At 34.2% G+C, this 14,580-nt stretch overlaps 1 protein-coding gene across 7 annotated transcripts in view; it reads left to right on the top strand.

The window, feature by feature from the left end:
- Positions 1-14,580, top strand: part of LOC129743830 (beta-1,4-glucuronyltransferase 1-like) — a 202,433-nt gene that overhangs the window by 173,593 nt on the left and 14,260 nt on the right. For 6 of the 7 annotated variants that reach the window (XM_055736030.1, XM_055736033.1, XM_055736032.1 and 3 more), the window contains one exon: positions 10,924-11,819. In XM_055736030.1, coding sequence (XP_055592005.1) covers positions 11,433-11,819 — 387 coding nt within the window. In that variant the 5' untranslated portion in view covers positions 10,924-11,432. Of the gene's footprint in view, positions 1-10,014; positions 10,034-10,923; positions 11,820-14,580 lie in introns of those variants that run through there. The other variant, XM_055736035.1, reaches the window with a different exon arrangement.

Genomic DNA, 14,580 nt, shown 5'->3' with positions numbered 1-14,580 from the left:
AAATGACAAAAATGACAAAAAATGACAAAAATGACAAAAATGACAAAAATTACAAAAATGACAAAAATGACAAAACTTACAGAAATGACAAAAATAAGATAAAATATAAAAAAACGTCGAAATCTTCTTTAGATTACAGTACACGCAGAGAAAAATATCCTAGATAAACATTAAAAAATGTTAAAGAAACATTTATTTTGTACTTTTGAAATGATTTCTTATTTGCTGACGCCTATCCCATTCAATTTGATATTCAGTTTTTGGAATCTTATATGCACTAGGTTTAGAAATCGAATTTCAATATAACGATAACCTTACATGAGATACGCTTATTATTCTCTTTCATGTTGTTGTGTGATCAACTCCAGAAAATTTGTCAACAAAAAACAGGGTATGAACGTTTAAGTTTCTCGAACAAATTTGGAATACATCCGACGTGTTCACGCTATTAACATTTCTGCTTTTAATTAGCGCCATTCGTTTGATTCATAGCAGATCATTGGAATCCCGCCATCCTCACCCGATAAATTCCCGATAGAATATGTGGAGTTTGGTGACCCCGATTGGACCACGCTGATAGTTTTTTGCCCTCCTTGAAAATCGAACCGAATTTTAAATGGGAGAAAAAAATTCTAGGGTACAAATTGGTCAAGCAGGCGATCACAGGAGGCCGCACGAGATGACCATCATCTTAAGGGAAAAAACAAAAAAAAAAAAATGTGACCGATTATAGAGAGTCGCGAACCGGTTCGCGCATCGGAAATTTGGCATATCTTGAGATGGAAGTGGAACGTTCCGCTATGCGGCTAATTTCTCCGCGAATATTTTTTTTTCTGTTTTCCTTCTTGTTGGAAGCCAAAAAAAAAAATCGATTGTTGTTGATTCGAAGCAAATTTGCATAGCAGACAGGATGCACGGGGAAAAAGGTACCTACCATAAATTATAGTTTTACTGAGATTCCCGAAAAGATGAATGAGTTCTGAATAATAAACCTGATCTATTGGAAAAAAAGCTTTTTTTTAAAGAATATAAAGCAACTTTTTTTACGATCTAACCAACATTTTTAGTTGAGTGAGACCAGTGTTCCTTTTAGTGGAATTGGTCCTTCATCCTCTTCTCGGTGGCTTTAAAATTCTCGGAAACCAAGCGTGAAAGTTATAAGTTCATTACCATTTCATAGTAAATGAGATTACAACTTACACCCTATTCATCACGCCAAAGTCAATGCTAATGAAGCGATTCCAATCAACCGCTTTATTATTCAGTAACCAATTACGCGACAAGAAAATTTAATCATGATTCCCATCCACCCACTCATAGCTCGATGATGATGGACTTTCTTTTCCGCAGAATCGCACCTTAAAGAGCGATTACACTCCAAGTAGGCTCTTAAATCGCGACCAGCGAATGGACTGCTTGCTAGATAGGTCTAATTTTCCCCAGCATGGTTTCGTGCAATCAAAATTAGTCTCACGGTTTACAATCGAAGGAGCCATCGATTGAAAACGTCAGACACCCATAGAAAGGAGACTGACCAAGTGAAGCGAACTAGATAGGTATCTACATACCTATATAAATGGGGAAGACATATTTCACAAAACGATCTTCTGGGAGGGGAGCGCCATCTTTTAAAGAAAATGCAGATATCTGTATGTCACTTTTGACTAGCTCAGCCATCCGTCTTGTGTGTGGCAACAGCTAAACGTTTTTTATATGGAATATTTGTCAAAAGGAAACTATTTTACCTTCAGAAACTGAAAGGGGATCTAGAAAAAATTTTCATTGAAATTCATAAACCAAAAGTTTGAAAATTATGGGGAAACCAGGAAACCAGGCTTTAATATTCAGCCTGGTTTCCCCTGGAACAACACTCTGAACGAAGGAAAAAATAACGTATTTATTTTACTTCCCTCAAGCCCAAAGTAGCGAATAGTAAAGAAAAAGCGGAAAATTTCAGCATCGAGTCCGGACAGTGATGGATTGCATTGCACCTGGAGAAAGTTTTTTTTTTTAACATTTATGTTCCATACTGGGCACAGTCTGTAGTGCCAGCAGCCATTTCGAGCTAGAATTCGAGTCTGGTTGGGATCGAACTTCGCGTTCCCCTTCTTAGAGGGAAGTTTAAGAACACAAGATTTGAATTTGCTACCTTTTGTACTTTTTTGTAAGTATGAAATTTTATAAATAAACAGTAGTAGGCTGGTCAAACAGCTCAAGAAACTAATTTTTTTTCAAAGAAAAGTAATCTCCTAGGAATGACTGCAGGGCTGAATGTTCTGGAATAAAAAATCTTTGAGGTTGAAACTGTTTCATGACTCTAACTTGTATGCACATTAGGGTAGTCCAAAAAATCGGAATAAAACTCTTGGGGGTTGAATTCGACGACCCTTTATCATCTTTGTGCCATTCGTGTCTAGCAGGTCACCCTTGGCCTACTAATGTGTATCTATCACTTTATAGAAGTTGACCCGTGTTGAAAAATAATTTGGTATGTGATGAAAATGCTTCTAAATAAAATTCTACTTGCTCATCATCACCATCTTTCATTTCTTCTAACCTACTATCCGTCTTAAAAAATTCATTTTCTTGAAATATTCTTACAAGAAAAGACATCACTTTCAACGATAAGGCCGATACACATTAAAAATCGAAATGAAATGTTCCTTAAACAGGGTGACCACAACTTTTTCATTTTGAAATTCTTGGTTTTCCTGGTTTTCTCGGTCATAAATTCATGGTTTGTTCAAGGCTTGGATTGTCTTATTCCGTCAAAATATATAAAAATTTTCAACTAATTCAATTGATTTTATTCATTGAACATTTAGAGGAACTCGATTCTATTTTATGGCTTTCATCACATTTTCTAAATTTTTTAAAAGAAAACTCCTAACAAATTTGAAAATGGTTCTAAAACAGGACTATTTGACCAATCAGTCCTCATTTTGGCCGTGGTAGGAAACAAAAAAATTGAAATGTGATATTTTATCATTTTTAATATGTTACACTTATTAACTAGCTTTTTGAATGTGTTTTTTTAACCATTAATCAAACATTGGGTTTGCATCATTTGAAGTTCATTTTACAAAATTTGAAAATCACGATCTCAATTTTAAATTCTTATCTAAATGGTTGAACAAAATACAGACAATGAGTTCCATACTCTATAATTTACAGTTATGTTGATTTTTTAACAGCATTTCAAAGTATGAGATATTATAAAAATAAGAAATTTAAAGATTTGTAATGCAAAAAATTGTGAATACCAAATCATTGAAAAAGATACAGTGATTTGTTCAACGTAATATTGTTTTTTCTTCAAATTATTTTTTTAACTGAGGTTCTCAGGAAGACAAATTATATAGGTTTCTGCTGAATCAAGCTAGACTAAAAACTAACTTAAATGATTTATGCAAAGCTCAGTTGAACAGAGGGCAAACAAGGTGCGAAAAATTTACATAATCTTTTTTGAAGCTATGGAAACTATGTTATAAAACCTCTAGTTTTGGAAATTTTGCGTTTTGAAATTTACAAATTACTAAGTTTTTGTGAAATTGATCATTGATAACTGACACCTCTATGAAAAATAAAACAACTACCCTACAAAAACAAAACCTGATTTCAAATCTATTTATTACCCTCCATTTGTTAAAGGATTAAGATTTTCCCGAGCTATTCTAGTTCCAGAGAAATGATGCTTGCAAGCAATCCACAAGCTTTAGAAATTTAATTTATCGATGATTTTAATTCCATTAACAATTTGTTGAAGAATGCGAATCAATTTGACTTATGATTATATGATTTGAATTAGAGATGTACCGAATAATGGTATTCGGCGAACGGCCGAATACCGAATATTGACCTTTTCAACTATTCGGCCAAACGAATATTCGGCCGAATATTCGGCCGAATATTTGGTCGAATATTCTGTTGAGTTTTCAATAGAGATACTTCTATTTCTACTGCTATTTGTACTAGAAATCTTCTATCTTCTGCCTCATGTTTTTAAGTAGATTATTTCCAACCAGATGTATCAGATTTTTAATAGAGGTCTCTTAAATTTTGAAAATGTCACGATTTGCTGAAAGGACATCACATGGCTTGTCGCTTCTAGGACATTTATCACAAAAGAGATTGGATTCCAGAGAAATCTGGGACAAAACACGTGTTCAGCTCTTTGAAATTGCTTTTTTTTTATTTCGAATTAGATCAATGTTTAATTTTTGCTAGATATCTTCAAAATAGTTGTTAAAAAGAACGATGATCTCTAATTTTAAGCATACAATACTTCTTACGACACGTATGCACATGGCCGGGTCTGAACGATTTTTTTGAAAAACTTGTAAAAAAAAGGGAAAATCTGAACATCAACTAAACAATTATCTCAAACATACAAGAGGAAAAAGATATTAAATTACATGAAATTTAAAGTTATCATCGAATTACAATAGCAGTGTTCAAACCGTATCTAATGAATAAATTTACTCTAAAAATCGTTTTGTTATAGAAAATTTAAAAAATTGACAAAGAGATACTTGATTTTTTTATTACATTTAGCAAAAAATCGGAATAAACCCGGGTAAAATCCGGAAAGTTTAAAAAAAAATATGTGGCCACTTTTCTCGAATTATTTTAATTGTTTATGGGCAAGCCTGGATATATCAAGAAAAATTTGAATAAACGATAATCAAAGTATAAAGCTATCTACAGTGAAAAATACACAGATACATCTAGAATGTTTATCTGAAACCATGTATTTGATTATTATTATTATTATAATTTATTAGAGACCTTTTAACCACCCGGGTCATTCGGGTCTGCAAGTATTTGATGATTTTGGAAGTTTATCAACATGACCTTTGGATATTTAACAAATTATCCAACATCAGTTGAAAAATTTGAGAAGTCTTCATTTGTATGAATTTTAAATAATAAATATTCGGCCTATTCGGCCGAATACTTAGCTCAACTATTCGGTGAGCCGAATATTCGGCTTAACGGTTTTTTGGTGATATTCGGCGCCGAATATTCGGCCGACCGAATATTCGGTACATCTCTAATTTGAATATCTATGATTCATTTTGATTAAACATTATTTCTAAATATTCTGAAAATTCTCGTATTTTACTGGACTGTGATGATTGAGCTAAAAGAAAACTTCTGTAACTTTTTTTTTCTCTGAGTTCAAAACAAGTTGCGGTCTCCGAAAAAGTTGATCATTGATCTCAAACATTTAAATTGAGCCATGTTATAATATTTTGCCAAGAGATTTTTCAAAAGATAACCTATGTTTTCAAAACCTAGAGACGGTAGAAAAAAACATGTTGCATATTTGGATTTAGCACACTCATATGCAGTCTTTTGTCAACACGGAAAATTGTTAATTGGCCTTGTGTTATCCCCCCCCCCACCAATGAAGAGATTTTTTCAATTCGAATTTTCAGTACAAAGAAATAAATTTACCGGGAAATCACTTAATCCCAAAAGTTGTTTGAAAATAAGTGTCCACAAACATGTCAGAAAATTGCTTGCCTCCAGCGGAATTTAGTCTTCAATCACTCTCAAGACATAAGCATAAGACAATTCATTTTACGACTCTATATGACGTTCTCTAATCGAATCAAATGTAGATTTCGATTTGCAATTCAGTTATCCTATTGTATTGAAACTCACATCTTGACACACAAAAACCTTAACTCGTGTTTGGAACGGATTTTTACTAAGAAGTGTAACTAAAATTTGAAACCAACCATTTGAACTTGAAAATTCATTCAAAGAAGAAATTCAAAGTATCACACATTGGTAACTATTACCGTATTTGTTTATGCCGAGTGTTGCACTACTAGATGCTGTCAAACTGTTTGTTTATACGGACAGTGTTGCACTGATTTTGACCTGGTGTTGCACTGTCATAGGGCGGTAGTGCCCCGAAAATTTTGTTAGTGTTGCGAGAGAGCGTGTGAGTGAGTGAGGTAGCATTGCACTGCCGACGATTTGTGTTTGTTTTTATCGGGTACGGTGAAACACTGAACGAGGGGAGAAAACAAATACGGTATATGTGACAGGTGTTGGACACTCACGATAGTCAACAGATTTAGTAAATAAAACAAAAACCTAGTATCGATAACTTTATATTCTTTAAAAAAGGGTAAAAGACATTTCAAATTTTATGCTGGTATGAAATATTTCTCAAGAAACCAATATCAGCCTCAATTGGTTTTCGTGTTTTTCTTTTTTTTTTTTTTTTTTTTTTTTTGTAAAGAAAGAGAGGCGCAAGATGTGGGTTCAAGTCTCACCGGGAGACAAGGCGAATTTTTTTCGCATGTTTTTCAACATCAATTTTCCCTTTCTAGTCCCTGAAATTTCATCTAAGTTGGATTCATTTCTTTACAAAAAAAAAAAAAGTTTCGCTGACTGAATGTTTGAGTCAAGACCCATCTTTGGGTCACAGTTTAAAAATAGAAAATAAGGCGGTGCCAAACACCGAATTTGGTTGGATATCCAAATACGGCAAACGCATCATTTCTCATCATAACTGACAACCCGTGCAGTATATGAGAAGGCAATGCAAATCTTGCCGTGCCTAAAATATCCAAATTTGAGTCCAACTACCGTAAGATGAAAAAGATGGGAATAGAAATAGACCAAGAAAAATGATTATGATCACATGGGAGAACTATTCCCTTCATTCCGATAGACATCGACACTCAACCAGTATAATATTCATACGCCAGGTTGGTCTCCTGTAGTAGAATGTTAATACATGGGCCCCGGAGAGGCGCAAGATGTGGGTTCAAGTCTCACCGGGAGACAAGGCGAATTTTTTTTCGCATGTTTTTCAACATCAATTTTCCCTTTCTAGTCCCTGAAATTTCATCTAAGTTGGATTCATTTCTTTACAAAAAAAAAAAAAAAATGATGACATAGTTTTCAACATCGTGAAAGAGTTTTTTGAAGTTTTTGATTCTCATAAAAAATATAAAAAATCGAGCAATAGATGTACAAAATTTTACATTTTTCGATGCCGTAAAAATTTTTACCTCGTATGGCGGATTGGCTTAATGATATCACCTACAAACTTTATATTGCTTTCCTTTTCCAATACCAACACTGTTTGTGTATATATATTTTTCGAGCAATCACCTAATATTTTTTAATAAATATTTTTATAATTCAGTTAGCTGACTGGGGCAAAATGCAACAAAATGCAAATCAGAACTAAATCTCATAAATCGCGTTCCTATATGCTGGAATATGATTGTTTTGCATTATGCGTTTGTTAACATTAATATTTTATCAACCCCAAGATTTATTTACATGATTTAAGATAATAGAATATATTGTAGTATTTTTTTACCCCTAAAAGTATGCAGCAGATTAACACTTTTTTCTTACAAACATTTTTCACAGAAAAATTCGAACAAAACCAAAAATTACTGCAATTTGTACTTTATGCGTTATAACATCGCATATCTATCAAAATCTTTAAATTTTTAATCGTTTTCATTTAATTTTTCATTGATTAGGGGAGATGAGGGCATAACGAGCACCCAGGGCATAATGAGCACTACTCTTTTCTACGAAAGTACGTATTTTCTTAAATAAATTTTCATGAGGATTTGTTTTGTACTTCCTATAGTATTAAAAAAAGGAATCTCCTTATCATCTTTACAGAGATATTTAAAAAAAACTAGGTTGGTTCTCAAGTTACGAAAATATTATAATTTTTGAGCACCACGAAATAAGCTCTTATGATCTTAAAATAACCTTGATCTATAATGTACGCACTGCAACATGATGTACACATTGTTTCTCAATTTTTACCATCATAAAATTTTTGATTTTTCACTTTTATCAATTTTAAAACACGTTTTTACTTAAATTTGTTGACTAGGGGCATATAGAGCACCATATTATCGAGGCATAATGAGCATTTTCTGCCGTAGAATCTAGCAGCGAATTAAAATTGATTTATAGCGCCACACCTTGACTAGTTTTCATCCGACGATCGGTGTCGGAGAGGTAATCAAAAGACTAGCGTTAGATTTCTGTTCGAGGTGATTTTTTTCCATTTACAATTCATGATCGATTTTTTTATTGTTACATTATACGGCTAGTAGCATCATCCTCCGAACAAAGCACATAATGTATGAGTGTGCGTGAATTGTTTGTATTCTACAAACAGACCTAGATTATTTTGTTATTGCTTTGTTTGATGAATCTACGACTCACCTGACTTCATCGAATTGAATTCGCTGCTAGATTCCCCGGCAGAAAACGCACATCTTGCCCTGATTAATGGTGCTCATACTGCCTCAGGGGGGGTTCTCATTATGCCTCCACAGTGGCTGGTTTTAAGCTTTTGGCAAAATTTTTTAAAATGCATTTTTTAACGTTTTCATCTAGTTTTTCACGTTTCAGCCCGTTAGGGAATAGGCTTTTCAAGTGTCTGAACACGAAACAATAATGTAACCTCCATATTATAGCTATTTTCTATGGTTAAATAACCGTTTTCCTTAAGGTGGCCATTATGCCCCCATCTCCCCTACAGAGTTTGTTGCAACTTACCCCTTTTTCTTAGTAGGGTTAAAATTGCATGTTTTTGTAAATTTAAAAATCATTGTTAGAACCAATAATTTTTCTAACTACGTCAGTTTGGTGTCCCATCAACCTTAAAAGTTTTGATGTACAAGAGGTATTATTATCTGTAAGCATTAAGATTTTAGGAGCCATTGAAGTTGAAAATTGTTGCATGTTGCCCCAGTTGACGGTATCTCTTCATCCCTGGGCGCTATTAATTTCGCACAGCTAGATTGATGTTCTCCACCACTGTGCAATGATAGCTTAGACTATATAAACAAAGCTACGAGGGGTCGTTCAATACTGTTTCGTGTGCAACGAAATAATTACTGTTGAAGTAATGTAGCAGTTCAATTGCCGGACCCTGTAGTATATGCGGAAGCAGATCCATCTTTCGGAGGCGTATTTATAAGATGTATTGGCGTAAAGGTGAAATTTCACGAACTTCCCATCTTGAAAACTTGATATCTCTGAAACGGCTCATATTGTTTTGAGTGAATGAGTGATTCTTATGTAAAATTTCACGCTGAATCCATTGGCGCCATCAAATCAAAAATAAAAGTGGGGGAATTTTGAGATAATTGAAATTTAAATTTAAAAATGCAAAATTTTCTAGTTTGGCAACACTGCCGAAAATTTTCTATCAACTCATTTGATAGCTTATAACATATTCTTTATAGGGATGGTCTTATCTTATCTGTAGCTTCTACCGTTTTTGAAATATTAAAAAATCAAAAACAGTTTTTTTTGCAAAAATTGCCAAATTTTAAAAAAAGGGGAGGCTGCCATTTTAGGGAGGGTGGTCCGATTCCCCCAAAACTTTGGATTTTTTTTATTAACGTTATAATAAGTCACCCTACTGATTTTGAGCGAAATCGAAGAGGGTCGTTGCATTTTCATGGTCACTTGGTATGGATATACTATACTACTTTTATTTTAAAACCTGGCAAAATCCGGGAATTTTATTTCAAAATTGTCGTCCAAAATCCGGGCAATATCCGAGCAAATTTTGTCAAAACCTACTTATCAAAAATCAAGAAAATTTTTTTTTTTATTTTTTTCAATACTTTTTTATGTTAATCAGCAGATTTTTAATTGGTATTTTAGGTTAAAAAAAAAATTATATTGAGTATATTGTATATTGAGTATATTGTATATTTTTTTTTTCATAATTTTCACATAAATTTAAATATAGCCACATTTTTTTCATTCATTGGAAATAATTTGAATTAGTTTCTCATTGTTTTTTAATTCTGAATTTTTTTTTCTGAAGAATAGAAAAACATAGTTCTACCTTTTGTTTTTTAGGACCCAATATTTTTATTGACGGCTACAAAATATTTCGAAATTCATTATTTTAATGATCATCCGTTTCTTCTTGATCATTCCAGAAATCACCCGTTTCCCAACCTTTACTTTGACAGAAAACGTTGTCAATATATAAAGTTATTATCAAGTAGGTACATGTTTTGGATAAATTCTCTCAAGTTCAATATAGATTTTTTCCCTCATCATGATTTTACAATTCAAATCGTAAAAGTTTCTGTTGTTTTATTTATTGTTTTTACTTTTCAAAGTCCTGCCTATCATTTCAAACACAGTTTCATAAGTTTCCTATTTGTTGTTTTGAAGCTACAGAATAAACTAAGTGACGTACGTAAAGATGATTTCTAGATTTTCCTTTAAATTATTTAATGGTCATGTGTTTAGCTCTTGTATTTATCACTATCACTGGAAAATTATCATAGAAGCTTCCTTACATTTCCAAATTTGCAACAAAGAGTTCTGAATTCAAAATTTAACTTTGATTTACTTGTTTTCATATGATTGATTGATTTTTTTTTAGTAATTGTTATTGCGGTATATAAACAAATTATAAGTGACTTTTGGAATATTAATCTCATTCAAAAGACAGTTTTAAACTCTCAGTTCCGGTAAAATTGTGATTTTTTTCAATTAACAGGTAATTGAAGAAAAATTAGAGGCTTTTTGAATTTCAAAACTTATGATGTTCTTCCAATTTTTTTTTTGAACTGTTGTATTTTGACTCGAAAAATTAAATTACAATATTCAATTCCAAATTTTAGTTTGAATCCGTTATATTTGAATCAAAAACTAATTTTGACTTCTTTGAGTATTTTTCCCGGTTTTCCCGGTAAGGTTTATAATTCCCGGGTTTTTCCCGGTTCTGCGGCCACCCTGCTAAAAGGAAAAACAAGTTATTTGTTTCAAGATTACTTGACAATTTTACCGCCATCAACTTTTCTGTTTTTGTCTCGGTTCATTCCAACTTTTCGGTACCGATTGAACCAAAAATAAAGATTCCATTTTGTTCTCCTATTTCAGGTGACGTTACCAGTGCGGATCGATTGACAAATACAAACAATAAACCTAAATAGTAGGAGCTTATAATCCCTATCTATGCCTACTGAGGAGCAGAACGACCGTATTTTATTGCATCACAGTAGGCCGACTGGTGGTAAAATTCGAAGAGCACACCGACTGGAAGGACGCTACAATGACGTCAAAACAACGCTCGACGGCCTACTAGAATCGAAACCAGACGGCGGCGTAATCCATAGGACCATTTTTACACGAAACGCATCAAAGACAACTGGAAGCAGAAGCAGAAGCAAAACTATCCCTCGAGTCCTCCTCTAGATATCTAAGCTTCCCAATTTCTCTTAAAACCTAGTATCGCAATATCAGCTGAGACCATCTTGCCTGACGTTCTCCACTTTTTGGATCGAATCAGATACCCTTCTTTTGGCAAAGGAAGGCAAGTGTTTCGAAACGCACAAAACAAAGGTTAGCTTTCTACCTTAGGAACACACTTACACATCAACCATCAACGTATGAAACAGCTAAAGGACCACCGGAGTAAGCTGATCAGAATGTTGACCCGTCGGAATTGGCTGCTACGGTGCAGCATCCTGATCAATGTGGCGGTGTTGCTGTATCTGTGCAGCCATCTGCTGATCGGGGGCGGAAACTTTGCCCTCGGCCCTGCCTATATCATATCGGCCGATACGGACACAACGATTGCGGCTGCGGCGTCTGGCGGCGGCTATCGGGGGCACTTGCCGGCCAAGGTTGCCCAGCAGTTGAGGCAAGAGGAGCGGCTCGAGGAGCTGCTGGAATCGTCCCAGCAGCTTGCCCAGCAGCAGCAGCAACAGCAACAGGCCCAGAATCAGCAGCAGCATCAGCACAACAATGTGGTGGTGAAGATTCAGGAAAATGGAGTAAGTGTCCAATTTGTAGAAGCTAATGTAGCTTTAAAATAGTACAGGAAATTTAAAACCTTTTATCCAGGGTCTTGAATATTCCTTATTCCTTAGACAAATGACTAGAATTTTCGACAAAAATTCAAATTCTTAAATGGTTTAGCAACCGATAATCCATATTCAAGTATTTACGTCTTCTCGGTACTCGAACTGACTACTTATTTACCACCAAAAGCAAAAATATGTCAACACTTTACGAGCCCGTTAGGACATGATTGCCAAATTTGTCACCATAATTACCGTGCAATGTTTAATCTGACCAACAACAGTTCATCAACTCAGAGAGCTTCGGGGAGTACCTACATCTTCCTCGGCTTAACTGTGAAAGAGTCACGTAAAAGTGCTTAATGCATTCCGCATTTGGAAATCTCTTTGCTCTGTGACGCATTAAATCAACTACCAAATAAAGCGGCAGCAGAAAAACATTCAAAAATGCATCACTCTCGAGTCTCGTCCAATTGAGGTCGACTGGACTATCTTCTTAACTTCAAGAGGTGGGACTGTTTCTCAAATGCACTGGGGATGAATTTTGGAAGTACGTGGTCCATCTTCTACCATCGTCTTCAGTAGAGATGCTGTTAAAAGCAAGCAAAACAAAAAACGAATGTGGCACGGAAATGCAAACGCTTCTTTGTGCCAATCATTTCAGCATTATTAATCAGCCGAATTTCGATGGGACTGTCAATACGGAAATTTGTTGCATGCTTGATAATCCACTTTAAAAGAAGCCAGGCGCGAAGATGATGATGATTAAGACGTTTTTTCCTAGGATGAAGATTGACGTGTAAAGTAAACGAGTATTGAATTTCTTTGATGATTCATTTTCTACTGCTGAAATGGCGTGGGTTGAATAATTTTTATGAATTTCCTCAAACCGATTAATTTTTGATACTACTTTACGAAAAACCAGTTCCAATTGTTGGCGCGATGTTGCTAACTAAAATAACAACAGTCACTCATAGAGTGTTTGCTTCTCTCAAATATTTTCTAGGTAAACAGAGTACTAAAGTTTTTTCTATTTTGGTCTATTGACTGATATGAACGTTACCGAGCTAATGCTTCTATTTCCTCAAACATTAAATGCTCGAATTTTGAATGCCTTTTTATGTAGCGTTATCTAATAATTTCTGTTGATTTGAATCATCAATGAAATAAAAACAACGTTTATAGCACCTCCAGTACATCTTTTGAAACTACCTCTTTCAATGGATTAAATGGTTAACTTAGTTGAAAATTAAATTCAATACCCTTGTGGATTTTTCTGGTAACTAACATGACAAATAAAAAATAAAATTAAATAACAATAACAAGCAGCATAAAAACACAAATTCCTCAACGATCTTATTTTAAAGGATTTTTCTTAAAACGTTTTTTCCAAAAAAAGACATTATCAAACATGTCCTTCATGTCCAAAAGATCCTTGACAATCCCAATCTTTTCCAAATCAGTCCTGGGTAGTCAATTGACTCGATCGGGAAAACCGGGAATACCGGGAATAGCGGAAAAACCCGGGAACTGAAAATCGCACCGATAAAACTGGGAAAAAAATCGTGAACTTAGTCCCAAAACCGTGAAAATTAATAAAGGAAACTGAAATTCAGTTTTAGTTCCGAGATCGGACTTTACTTACTTAATGATCCCGCGCCGATCTTCCGGTGCATAGGGCCGTGGTAAAAGACCTCCACTGTTGACGATCCGGAGCCAGCGTCTTCACTTGGTCCCAGTCAAGATTCTCGTCGACAGTTCGGATTTCAGCGGCTAGGCTTCGCCGCCACGAGTTTCTGGGTCTGCCTCTTCTTCGATGGCCTTCTGGATTCCAATCTAGCGCCTCTCTGCAAATCTCGTTTTCATCTCTTCGCAGCGTGTGCCCAATCCATCTCCACTTACGTTCCCGAATCTCGATTTCTAGCGCCTTTTGATGACACCGGCGATGTAGTTCCTCATTCGAGATCCAGTTGCCAGGCCACCAAGCGCGAATGATATTCCGGAGGCAGCGGAGATCAACCCAAAATTCTGAATCATAATTTAAATTTCCAAGTTTCCAAATACGAGATAGGAATTTAGCAAAATAGAAACAAGAGAAATTGAGATAAGAACAAGACAATGATCAATCAAAAATTAGAAAAAAAAAATGCAAAAATGATATAAATGACAAAATGAATCAAAATGAAACAAATATAAAACAAAAATGAGGACAAAAAACAAAATGATGCAGTTATGGGACAAAATTGAGAAATTAGATAAAAATGAGACAAAAATAAGAAAACATTTGATAATGTTTGATATTGAGACAAACATGTGAGAAAAAAATAATGATAAGACAAAAATAGACACAAATGGGACAAAAACGAGACAAGAATGGGACAAAAATGAGTCAATAACGAGACTAAACCAGACACTAATGGGGGTAAAATATGACAAAAAATCACAGAACAAAAAAGAAAGAAAGAAATCACACAAAAATAAGAAAAATACGAGTTAAAAATCGAATAAAAATGAAACAAAAGGAGATAAATCAAGAAATTTTAGAAAAATGACATAATTTTCAAAAAAAAAAAGAGACCAAAATGTCAAATAAGAAAAAATGAAATAAGAATTAAACAAAAAATAACTTTTTTTTTTGTTGATCGTATAAAATATGATAAAAAAAGACAAAAATGATATAAATGACAAAATGAGTCAAAAATGAGACAAAAATGAGACAAAAAATAGGAAAAAA

This window comes from Uranotaenia lowii, chromosome 2 (genome assembly GCF_029784155.1).
Source record: "Uranotaenia lowii strain MFRU-FL chromosome 2, ASM2978415v1, whole genome shotgun sequence".
NCBI lineage: Eukaryota > Metazoa > Arthropoda > Insecta > Diptera > Culicidae > Uranotaenia > Uranotaenia lowii.
The sequence above is the reverse complement of the archived record's forward strand: the minus strand, read 5'-3'. Positions and strand labels throughout refer to the sequence as shown.